Source organism: Phoca vitulina, unplaced genomic scaffold (assembly GCF_004348235.1).
Source record: "Phoca vitulina isolate PV1807 unplaced genomic scaffold, GSC_HSeal_1.0 scaffold5, whole genome shotgun sequence".
Lineage (NCBI taxonomy): Eukaryota > Metazoa > Chordata > Mammalia > Carnivora > Phocidae > Phoca > Phoca vitulina.
In genome coordinates, this window is record NW_022589708.1 from 36,525,965 (window position 1) to 36,539,385 (window position 13,421).

At 35.5% G+C, this 13,421-nt stretch overlaps 1 protein-coding gene across 2 annotated transcripts in view; it reads left to right on the plus strand.

Annotated features, from left to right (window-relative positions):
- Positions 1-13,421, plus strand: part of KLHL1 (kelch like family member 1) — a 355,951-nt gene that overhangs the window by 302,010 nt on the left and 40,520 nt on the right. For both annotated transcript variants that reach the window (XM_032402882.1, XM_032402884.1), the window contains exon 8: positions 11,871-12,033. In XM_032402882.1, the coding sequence (XP_032258773.1) occupies positions 11,871-12,033 (163 nt within the window). The remainder of the gene's footprint in view (positions 1-11,870; positions 12,034-13,421) is intronic.

Below are 13,421 nucleotides of genomic sequence, written 5' to 3' on the forward strand. Positions count from 1 at the left end.
GGCAGACACTTAACCGACTGAGCCACCCAGGCATCCCTGGAGGTTTCAATTTATTATTAAATGCTCTTTTAATCAGAAGTATTTGATTCCCATATTTTATTTATTTATTTATTTATTTTTTAATTTGACAGAGAGAGACACAGCAAGAGAGGGAACACAAGCAGGGGGAGCAGGGGAGGGAGAAGCAGGCCTCCCGCTGAGCAGGGAGCCGGATATGGGGCTCCATCCCAGGACGCTGGGTTCATGACCTGAGCCAAAGGCAGCCACTTAACTACTGAGCCACCCAGGTGCCCCTGATTCCTATATTTTAGACCGAATGTTTTTGAGCAAGACAATTTTTCTAAATAAAATACTCTATTACTCCTCTAATTCCTCCCCAACTCCAACAAAATAAAATATTTAGAAGCTCTGGAATTTTACAAAGATATGTCCAAGTGTGAGTTGTTTTTGTTTTCTCATTAATCCTACCTGGAACTCAAGGATGTTTCAATCTATATGTCAAGATTTTTCTTCAGTTCTGGAAATTTTTTTTCTAGCATATGCATAATTATAACATCTATATGCCCCCTTTTATTTCCAGGAACTACTATTCTTCACATATTTATCCTCCTGGATTTTTTTTTTTTTCTAGTTTATTTTGTTTCAGGTCCCCACCTATTTATATTTTTGTTCTATGCCTAAAGCTATTCCTTCCTCTTTATTTCTCAAGGCCACTCATTTAGACCTCAGTATCATTCTGTCCAAATATATTTCCATAATTGTTTAATAGAAAATAATATATTTTAATACAATATATAAATATTTAAAATATATTTTTAAAAACTTTTTAAGATCACCATTAATTTTCTTTTGTGGTTGCAAATAAATTCCCTTAAGAGTTTTCTTTCTTTTAAAACAATTTGGCAGTTCCTCTGCAATTCTATTTAGATGAGTAGGCTTATAGATTATCCTACTTATCCTCTCTGGCAGTTGGGCCAGAGTTGGTGTCTTTTTTTCCTTGTGGCAGCAATTCTCAATGCTGGCTACACATTCAAATTACCTTGGCAGCTTTTAAAATATGGATGCTGGGCCCCAACACAAGCAAATTTTATCACAACCGTTCCAGGTAGAGTCCATGCAAATATATATATATATATATATATTTCAATATATAATTATAATTTTAATATATTTTATATATCTTTTAAATATATTTATATATGTGTGTGTGTGTGTGTGTGTATTTAAATTTTCCTTGATTAATCTAAGAACTACTTTTTATAAGCTCATTGTGTCTCAGGTTTGGGTGACTGGAGTGCCCTAATTGATGGAATTCTCACAGATGGTGAGAAAAGCTTCATGGACTCAGACCTCATGGGGTCTGTTGTGAAGAAGCCCTGAAACCATCAGTTCTCTGTTATGGTTTCTGGACGGGCAGAGGTCCCTATTCTGCAGATTCTCTGTACTGTCCCAACCTCAGAAGATTGAAGCCAGCTGTTCTACACATTTTTGGCTTCTTGGGAAGCCAAAGGAAAGGAAATCCAAAAAGTCTTTTGAAATAAATGTCAGCCTTCCCTTTAGGGATCAATGTCTATGATGCCAACTTTTTTGCTGGATTTGCTTTTTGGTGATTCTTACCAGTGGACTCTAGTGTGTCTCCCAGAAACGTATCCAGCCCACATCGTGGAAGCCCAACAGTCTTACAGCCTTACTTCTACCCAGTAGCCTGAACATCTCATCACCTATTTACCTCCCAGAAGCAAAACTTTGGAGTTGGGAGTGAAGAGAAGAGAATTTTGTTCAAGTAGCCATGGTTCCAAAATGCTTCCCTTTAATTTCATTGTCTACTAACTTCCAAATGAGGCTTGACTTAGATACAAATATATCTAGACTAACACTGGTGAAATATTTCACCTTGTTTTTTTCTTTTTTTTTTATAGTTTCATATTATACCTAGAATCCCCTGAAAATTGATATTCTCTACCAGAAATATCACTTTGACAGTAGACCTCAACATTTAAAGCATAGGTACAAAATACAAAAATAATAACTCAGCTCTGAAATGTTTGCCATTTATATTACGAGATTTAAAACATAATGTAAATTATTGCTTAGAACAATCCAAAGAGAAGAGCTCATATCCCTCATTTAAAGATTAACAAAGTGAGAATCACTGAAAATCTTCAAAATGTATGATCTTTCCACTACCTACCTGCTTCATTTTCATTTAGCATGAAAGCAGAGTCATTTCCCCAACTTTATGTAATTTAGCAGTTATTGAAATATAATCAATGACGTATAATCAATAGGCTGTACACAAAAGTGAGACAAGATAATCCCAATGAAAGAATTACATGAAATGATTTAGGAAATTAACTACTTCCACAGTGCTGTTCTTTTAAACCACTCTTCAAATCAATACAAATACAGAAAAGTATTATAATTATGTTAAAGCAATATCTTCAATAATTGGTATCCATCATATTTTAAATATATGATAGTAGAAATAATCAAAATAGGAAATGCATATAATGGTACTTCATAAGTAATCAGATATTATATACTTATAAAATATTTAGTATACATATTGTATCCCAGAATGAGGATTCAAATAAATAAAGTTTAGCAGAGTCATGGGTAAAGGAGGGAGAGAATCTTACTAAAAGCATGGAAAATCTTACAGAAAGCTTCCTATTTGCATTAGATCTGAATGGAACAGAATTTCATCAGACGAGCTGAGGTACAGAATGTTAAAGTTCAGGGAACATATGGGTAATGATAATACATCAAATGATAAGGGATTTGGAAGTGCAATGAAATTAAGCCTGGACAGGTGGAATGAGGCCAGGTTACAGAGACTCACTATGCAACAACAGAGTCTATAAAACAAGTGTATTAGCAAGAAAGTGCCTGACCGTGTTTGTGTTAGCATGATTTTTCAGGGGGCACTGTGAAGATACAAGACTGCAAGTATGAGAGGCTGTTGGTACACACCGGCAGTGTTTTATTAGGTGCTCTGGGGAGTACATGTATAAAACACAGACCCTGTTATTACAGAGTTTACAATCCATTTGGGAAGGCAAGATATTAACATTCAGAAAATAGACAACAGTGAAAATTTTCATAGGACACCAAATTTGTGTATTCATTCATTTGCCAAAATTTTTTGAACTCTAATTATGTGTTAGGTGTTAACACACAACCAGACAGGTTATGTGTTAGGTCAAGCCTGTATATTAAACCTGGCTATGTCCCTGTCCCTTGTCAAGTTATAAAGAAATGAGGGAAAAAATTGTATTGGCATTTTATGTAATTTGGTTTTTATGTCCATTACTAACATCCTGTGTGTAACTGTTTATCTTTGAGAACAGTTACTACAACCCTGGGAGAAACTGGTTGTCCTGAAAATTACATTGAGTCTCATTTATTTTTTAATCATCCTATTGTTCGTTAAAGAAGAGCAGCTGAAGTATCATCCAGGAGCATTTATTTTCAGGTATTTCGATGTCATTAAGGAAAGTGAGCTTGAAATCTCAAGATGCTGGTATTGTCATACACAATAAAGTGTATTGTGTGTGTTTCAGTAGACCCTAGCTGTAATGCAGTAGAGAGCAATCTTTGAGTAGGACAATTGCTCAGATATTAACATCTCACCAACTGAATTTATGATATCTTTGCCAGTAGTCTGGTAGGATATCTTAAATTCTCAATTTCTGTTGTGAAAAATTTCAACAAATATTCTTATTTGCTGAATTGATGGATCTTGATTTGTCTGCCATATTGAATAATAAAATCTAGATCTGGTTCTTTCAGTACTAACTCCATGATGTACGTCCATCTCTCTGGTTATACCAATGGCCATATTTACACATTGACATCTTCCTTACATTTACCTAGACAGTGGAAAAGATTTTTTAATGGCATTATCATTTGTCTCTGTGCATACTACCTACAGTGATCTGAAGATTGGGGTTAGATTAATCTAATTAGAATACAATTCTAATAATGCCACTCTCTTGCATAAAAACCTTTCTCAGAGTCTCACATAAAATCAATACTTTTTAAACTGCCTTCTATATCCTGCTTGCCCCCTGCCCCACATTTTTTTTTCAACTTTATCTACAACCTTTTTCTTTTAACAACAGTATTAGTTTGGGTTTACTAAGCAGCAGATGTCAATAATGCATGGGATTAGCTGTTCAAGAGGTTTATTGGAGAAAACAGCCTCGAAAGATCCAGAGGGTGAAATAGATTTCAAACCTTCATGCTTGACCTCACTTCTGTGAAGGCAAAAGGGGAGGAAGGAGTATTGGGATTGGGTAGAAAGAATCTCAGACTGTAACCCAGTTCCAAAAACAGTTTGGCCAGCCCCAGAGGGAATCCTAAGGCAAATCTTCAATACAGAGAGCCCCGTGTGTTGCAGGAATGGGCCTGCATTAGCACCTTCACCGTGCACGATCACTGTCTGAGAGTGGTTGGTAAGAAGTGTGGCCTCAGTGGATGCAGACAGGCAATCGTCAATTATAGGTGGGCACATTTTTATGGTTGGTGTAACAACTGATTAAAGTTGCCATTCAGAGCCTGCTTTTTACTTCTGTGTTATGCCCAAGTGATTCCCTTCTCTTACAATGTCTTGCATCTGTGTTTGTGAAAATTATAGCCAACCTTTAAAACACAGTTCACTTGCCCCATCTTCTGTGATATCTTCTCTAATCACCCAATTACAACCCACAGCCTCTATAACACTTTTCTGTATTACCTCAATTGTGATTTTTGCCTTAAAAGCCAACAATGCATCACTATAAGGGAAGCTGGCATTTAGAAGGATAGCACTTCAAAATCTATTGTGATTGCTTATTTTTCTTTGGATGTATACAACATTCCTAATTTAAACAATGACTACGTATTACATGAAATCATCCCAATGATTTTCATAAGAGGAAACATATATTCATTTAGCAAAATATTTAGAGAGGGCATTTTTTGTGAAAGGTTTTCAATCAGTATTTTAAATTGCCTACAAGGAAGCAAACATAAATGGAGCCCTCAGAAATAGAGACAATGTAGAATAGTGGAGTGTATTTAAATCTCTAACTGGTTTCTTCACAAGTCTCTCCCATATCCCTACTGTGATATTATAGACTGAAATTTGATGAGAAGACTTAGGGTCTTGATACATAGCTACCATAATTTTCATCATATTGAATACTTACATAAGGCTAAATATGTGCCATATACTTTTCTAAAGTGCTTTGCGTGTATTATCCCATTCAGTCCTTGAAGCAGCCCTGTGGGCTGGGTACCATCAGTAGCTCCGTTGTACAAATCAGGAAACTGAGACACGAGACGCTAAGTAACATTTCCAAACCACATAGCCAGGATGCTTTTTTTTTTTTTTTTTTTTTTTTTTGAACAAACAGAATGCATTGATGGAATGGAGGAAGAAAGGATATTAGGAAAGGGATCCAATCAATACATCTTCATTCAAAAATATTTCCTGAGTCTTTCATTTTTTCTTGTATTAACTGCTACCACATCAGTATAAGACACTATCATCTGTCACATACACTATTGGCATGGACCCACCCATGCTCATTTCTCCACGCCATACCTCACAGGGAATTTTTTGAAAAATAAATATAGTTGCATCATGTCTCTGCTGAAAAAATTTCAGTAGTTTCACATTGCTCTTAGGATTAAAAAAAAAAAAAAAGAATTCTTGTTGGTACAGAAAGCCCCACACTGTGTGGTACTTTAACTCCTCAGACTTACTGTACGCCACACTGCCTGTCCCTTAACTCTCCAGTTTTCTTGGTACACAGGCCCTCTTGCAGCTCCTCAGACATACTCTGCTTCTTCCTACCACTAACACCTTCATACCAATGTTCCTTCTGCCTAGAATTCCCTAACCCCAAAGTGAATCCTAATATTTCCCCAGGTTTTAGCTCAGTCATCACTTTTTCACTTTGGAGAAGAAGCATTCCTTTCATCCTATGGACAGGTACTAAAGTAGCACCTATTTGTAGACTTCATTGATTTACACCTCTCCCCTCCCACCCCACTGTGCACTCTGTGAGCAAATGAACGGGTAGAAGTTATACCATAATTGTTGGAAAAATGGATGGATGATGAATGAATCCAAGAAATGAAAACTGTATAGTAGTAAAATTGGATGTTGGCTGACTACTAAACTTCAATGACAACCTTGATTCTGTATTACCCGCCCCCCCTACACACCACACAACATGAATGAAAGATGTTAGCAACTTGTAAAGTAGGCAGATTATTGGTTGGAGACCTTCTGCCCAATGGTTCTAGTACTAATGTCATTTTATACTGTGGCAGTCATTCTCAATCTTGACTGAGGATTCAGTTAAGGATTCAGTTAGAAGTTCTCACCCTAGAGAACCTGAAATGTCTCTGTGGTTAGGCATCATCTCCGCAATCAGACAAGAATCTCTCTAATTCAGAAATTAGTATTTTTTCAAAGGTTCCCAGGTGATTTCAATGGGCAGCCAAGACTGACAATCACAGTCTCATTAAGGAAAGAATAGGATACAATACGCCAGTCCTTTTGCAGATCAAGCAAAAATAAAAATATATCTTAAGCCTACATGATTTCATAAGATTGAATGAAAAATATCCCTATGCAACATAGTCCATTTTGTTCTGCCTATGATCAACATTTAAAAATTATATATGTATTAATCTATTAGTATTTTATATCATAATTATATAGAAAGCATTTGTATATATTTTATATTATATGCATATATAATATTGGGTAAATTCTCACAAAGACTATATATCTATACACATACGTATATCACACATATACACACATATGTAATATGTATGTATACGTGTGATACATACATATGTGATACATAAATATATGTATCACACATATATTTAATATCACTGGGGAAAAATGTGTAATGTATATAAAATGTATATAATTTTACTTATTTCTCCATTCCCAATTAGGTATGTTATTTTTCTTTCAAGTCTTTGCACAGAACAAAAATCCTTAAATGAACTATTATTCAGGGTTTCATGGCTTCTGAAGTAAAACTATTTGGTAACACTGGAATTAAATTAGCCTAATCATTAGTTATAAGTATTTACTAGGTGCTACTATATCCTTGATGGTGATTTTTAAAACAGTTTAGAAAAAAAGTTTAAAAATAAATTCATGTCTAGAAGACAATATACATATATTGAAGCCACTGGTAATTTAAATATATTTTGAGACTTCTATAAGATAATAATTAGTAATATTATAGTAATTTATTTGACATAATGATTAAATCAAAAGAAATTTAAATGTATTATTATTCATTTAAAAATACTCTATACAGACAAAAGGAAACCATATTTTACAAGCTAATGCTTTTCAAATTATGTAATTAATGGCAAAATGTAAACAATAAAGCAATATTAAGAACTGGCTTTATGTTGCCATAATTTTTAATTAAAATATGATGTTCTTGGGGCGCCTGGGTGGCTCAGTCATTGGGCGCCTGCCTTCGGCTCGGGTCATGATCCCGGGGTCCTGGGATCGAGCCCCGCATCGGGCTCCCCGCTCCGCGGGAGGCCTGCTTCTTCCTCTCCCGCTCCCCCCTGTTTGTGTTCCCTCTCTCGCTGTGTCTCTCCCTGTCAAATAAATTAAAAAAAAAAAAAATATGATGTTTGTAATTTGGAAAAGTTTAGAGCTTAGAATAAATTTAGCATTAATTGGATGATATTAACAAGTGTAGAGAAGAGTAATAATTTCTTTTTCAGGAGAACAAATTAAGTGTCTGGTTGTATTGATACAGAAATAGTAAAGTAAATATTTTGAGGTAAATTCTGTGAGTAAAATTAAATTTTGCTTTTATTTTATTTTTTAAAATATTCATTTATTTATTTTTAGAGAGTGAGTGTGAATGGGGGGAGGGGCAGAGGGAGAGGGACAAGGAGACTCTGCCCTGAGCACAAAGCCCGATGCCAGGCTTGATCCCCGGACCCTGAGATCGTGACCTGAGACGAAATCAAGAGTTGGATGCTTAACCGACTGAGCCACCCAGGCGCCTCTATATGGGAAAATTGTAATAAATATTTTACAGCAGAAGTCTTAAGGGGAATAAAATGTGCAAGACCCATAGTGTAAAATATGTAAATAATTATGCATTTTGAAAAAGTACAATTTGGTAACATAAAGCATCAAGAAGACATTTTGAAATTCATTATCAGAAGTAATCATGCAATTACTAACCTTGAGACATACAAAAATATTTCAATTAAATTATTATTTTTTTAGTGGAGGTTTAATATTGTTACTGAACAAAGCACAGAAAAATATTTTTACACTGTTAACCTTGCTTTACTGCATCTGTAAGATATTTTTGGTAAACATAAGGAAGAAGTCGAATGTATCATTCTAATTTTGAAATTATTCTGGTCCACTTATCATCACAGCTGCAAAAAATATGCAAATCACATTGTAAGGCATCCAGGTTCATAAATCTGTGGCATTTTATATATGCTCTAGGACTGAAACATGTTCATAAAGTCAAATAATTTCAAACAGTTAAAAGAAGAAGTCACAGATCAATGATTTTTGTAGGATATATATTTGATTAAGTAGTTATCAGATTGTATTACAACTTGTAATGTAATACTCCAGAACCTATTTTGAAAGTGAACAATAACCTCCCTCTTTCCAAATCCAACAGAAGTTTGTACTTGGTCAGAAATACGAAAACTTTACCCCATCCCCTTAGAAACACTCTCCACTCTTAGTTTTCAGATACCAAAATTTCTGGTTTTCCTTCTACCTATCTGGCCATTTTTTTCTCTGTCTCTTTTGTTCTCTTTTCTTGTAATTGATATTGAAGCCACTCAGGGCTAGATTCTGGTCTCTGTTACCTTCTCTCTTAATACTATTTTCTTAATTGACCTTATTTGATTCTATGCCTTTAAATGCCATGTCATTGTTGGTATGTCCAAAATTTAGACATGTAGCTCCAACACTGACTTGAACTTTTGACATGTATATTAAACAGCCTTTTTAAATGCTCCACTCAGATGTCTGATAGTCTCCTCAAAAATGATATCTTCAAAATATAGTTCTCAAAATTTTCAATCAATTCATCTATCTGTGAATTGTCCTTTTTATTCACATACCAAGATCCAATCCATTAGCATGTCCTAACAACAAATCTCCAGAGTCAGAATAAATCTCAAATATTTCTACTTTTCTATATTTACTCTTTAACCTACTAGTGCAAGCTCTCATCTTCTCCTTTTCAGATAACTGCAGTTCCCTCCTAATCATCTCTCTACTGCCACCTAAACTGACTCCAATCCGTTTGCTACAATGCAACCAAAATAAATATCATGGTGACCATATCCCTCACTGATGAACACTTCAGTGATTTCCCTTTGCTCTTAGAATAAAATCCAATTTCATTAGATTCATGCATGATCTGGCCCTTTCTGATGGATATATCTTTAAAAACTTCACTGATGTTTAAAATTGATCTTGATATAATTAATTATTATTGAGATGTGAATGATTGTACATATTTCTATAAAAAGCCCATAGGATATATCCATATCCTTTGAGAATTGCCCCCAAAATATTTAAGACTTATTCATCCTTTCTGATTTCTATCTCTTACTTTGAGCTGCCTAAAGAAAGATCAACATCCAAAGTTTATGCCCTTTGATTTTGGCAATCACTGAGTCAGAACCCTGTCCTCCATATGGATATCTATTTACTGGTGTATGTAAAATAGCATCCCTAAGTTGAATATATGTGTGAGAGCAATTTGATATTCTATTTAGTTACTTTATCCTATTTTTAGTATATGCACTGCCGAAGCAAGCACTACTTTATCCTTTATTAAATTATAATTCTATAATATGTGTGAAGGACTTGCTTACTGTGAATAATGTACTTATTCCATTTTAGTTAAATATTTGTTAACTGATATATATGAACTCAGCGAGGGCAGGGACTTTGTTTGCCTTGTTTGCCTCTGTGTTCTTGGCACTGTGTGGTACTAAGAACAATTCCTGACACATAACAGACATTCCAATGAATGAGTGAATGAACGAATGAACAAGGGGTCATTTATTTTCAGGTTCGTGTTGAAAGACAATTCTCCATGGGTCTCTCACATTTTTGTACAACTTTCAGGCAAGGCACCAACTGCCCAAAAGGATGTTAATATAACGGAAAGGCTAAGATAGAAAGAGTTCTTCTTTCCAAAGTGAAAGGCAGGCATGCTTAAAAGCATGAAGATGTCTCCTTCTGTAGTAATAGGCATGTAGGTTTATTGCTCGTTGAAAAGTTATTTCCTTTCTCGTAATACAATTCACTGCACGTTCAAGTTCCAACTGACCCTTGTCAAGGCAAAAAATGCATTAGACAAATTTAAAAAGCACGGAAGACTTTATTCAAGGCTATTGCAACAGGGAAAAGAGGCCAGAATTGAGGCTGAACTCAACCTCACTCAAAACAAAGGCAGGAGGGTTTTTAAGAGCTCTGGTAGGCACAGTGGCTCATAGGCAATCTGTGTTTGCTAATTGGCCTTACCCAAAGGTGAGGTAAATCTTCTATCTCATGATAAGAGGTAGTTTTACAACTTGAAGCAAGGGGCCAACTGAAGTTAGGCTCTCAATATCTTTCTTAATGCTTACATTTCGAAGAAATAGTTCCCAGGTCCTTGAGAAGAAATTCCTGGGTTGTAACACAAGTAGGAGGCATTTAAAAAGATTTCCATCTAGAAAGGACAGAGAAATAATGTGCAATTACATGTTTTCTAAAATAAATGCTCTAAGGAAAATGAGGTCAGGACCCTAGAAGCAAGAAGAATCCTGTCTAAATTTTGGTCAAGCTGAGGGAAATGTTAATGTTAAAGGCTTGGTCATCCTCTTTGGGTCACCCTGTTGGAACCGGGGCTTGAAGAACAAGCAAAAAAAAAAAAAAAAAAAAAAAGTGATACTCTGACTCTTGCTGTTGGTATGAGTAATGAATTACCTTTCTCCTCTGACCCAGGAGTCTCATGTCTTCTACCAATATACATAAATTTATGACCGTCTAACTCATCAGCTAGCAAGTAGGGTAAAATCGCACACTCTTCAAAGCCCTTGACAAGCAGACTTTGAACTTGGGAGGAAAATTTGTCAGAATTTCTCTATATATAATGAAATCATTTCAGCCAATATTAACATGATATTTAAATATTTAGCAATTGTTAGCATTTAAGAAAATTCATCTATAAAGAAGTGAATATACTGGAAAAGCATTATATAGGAGTGTGTGTGTGTATATATATACATAGGTGTATACATATACACACACATATATATAAAATCTCCTTCCATTGATGACTCACTATTAATTTGTTTTAAATGCTTATGTTTAGTGATTTTAGCTTATAATATGAAATGCATCATAACCTTTAGATAACTTCATCATGGAGTTACTGAGAAGCCAAAACACAGAAAATCCTACCCTGAATTTCAAATTGATAATATTGCATTGATTTAATGTAACATTGTTTAAAGTAATAAACTACTTTAAACTGCAGAGTGGAAATGTTCTTCAAAAGTAGAGGCACAATATGTATCATCTCTGATTTTTAGAATTTGCTTCTTCATAGAGACATAAATAAGGAAGTTCATTTTCTTTTATAAAGCATCTAGATCATATTTTTGGTTCTAAATTTTTTGCACTTTAAGAAAATGATACTGTTAATAGTAAATAGATTCTACCCTACTGCTATTGGGTGATAGCTAGAGCTTACCCTGAATTGCATCATGGTTTTTACTATTAATCTGATTTTTTAAATCTCACTGTGAAATCAATCCATTCAGTTTTCATTTCTCCCCTGTTTTAGGTGTAACAGTCCTTGAAGGTCCTATTTATGCTGTGGGAGGCCATGATGGCTGGAGCTATCTGAATACAGTGGAGAGGTGGGATCCCCAGAGTCAGCAATGGACATTTGTAGCCAGTATGTCCATTGCCCGAAGCACAGTTGGTGTAGCAGCACTGAATGGCAAGTGAGTAGATTTTTCTTCTTTTATCTGAAAACACATTTTTTTGAGTATTCTTTTTAAAATAACTTTTAGTAAGCCGACTCAATAAAAATCTCTTTAAATATTTTAAGATTGCTATTTTTTTCTTTAATTCAGTCTTCATGGATAATTGATAAATCAAGACTGCATATTTTTCTGGTTGTCTCGCCATATAAAACAGAAACTAAAACTTCACATTAATTGCCAGTTAAAGCAGCATCGAATATATCTCGTGAGAATTATTTCCACTAGAGATCTGCATATTTGCATACTTTCTGGTAAAATCATTTGAGGAGCTTTCGAAATGCTACTAAAATTTGGTGCCTAGTATATATTTTTTGCATCATTATACTAGTGTGTCCACTTTCCACCATTTCCATTTCTATCACCCTAAATCAGGCATTCTTCATCTCCATAATGTTGAAATTGGGGGCCAGATAATCCTTTATTGGCGGTGAGGCTCTGTCCTGTGCACAGCAGGATGTTCAGCGGAGTTCTGGGCTTCTATGCACTAGACTCAGCTCTACCTCTATCCCAGTGTGACAACCAGAAAGTCTCCAGACTTTGCCTCGTATCCTGTGGGGATGACAAAATATGCTCCTTCTTACTTCCATGAGAACCTCCTGCCCTAAACAAAGTTAGTGACACACTGGTCCTGGAAAGCTGCAAATGTTTCCAGTCTGGTTTCCCTACTTCTCTTTCTCCTACAGTCCATGTGCCAAAGCAGCCAGAACAATCCTTTTACAAATACAAATCAAACGTTATTCCTCTTTAAGGCCTTCTCTTTCCAAATAGGATACAGGGTCTACCTTCACCTAAAGGGACCCACTGGATCTTGCCCCTGCTACTCTACTTTTTCCTTTCCTCTTTGCTTCAGCCTCAAATATGGCAAGCTCTAGCCCCTCAGTCTCTTTTAATTTGCAGTTGGCATTGAGATCATCCATTTGGCAGTTTTTAACAGTTATAAAAATCAGCCTTATTGAGACCCCTCAGAACCATCAGCACCAGCAGACTGGCACCTTCTCCCAAGGCCTCAGGGTCCCAGTCTAAGGGCCCCTCTTTCATGTCACAGACACCAGCTCTAGCTAAACAGTGGCCCAGTTACACATGTCTGGGCTTCAACTACATAAATTCCTCCTCCAAACTTCAAAATCTTAATTATAATTTGTTCTTTTTGTTCCTCAGCACTAGGGGTGGGAGTCATTTCCTTTAGTTGATACATTTATGATGTAGGATTGGTAGGAACAGCATCTCGGACAAAGAAAAACTGCCAAATGGATGGTCTCAGTGCCAACTGAGGGGTCTCAATAAGGCTGATTTTTGTAAGTGTTAAAAACTGCCAACTGGATACAAAAAGAAAGGATGGGGTGATA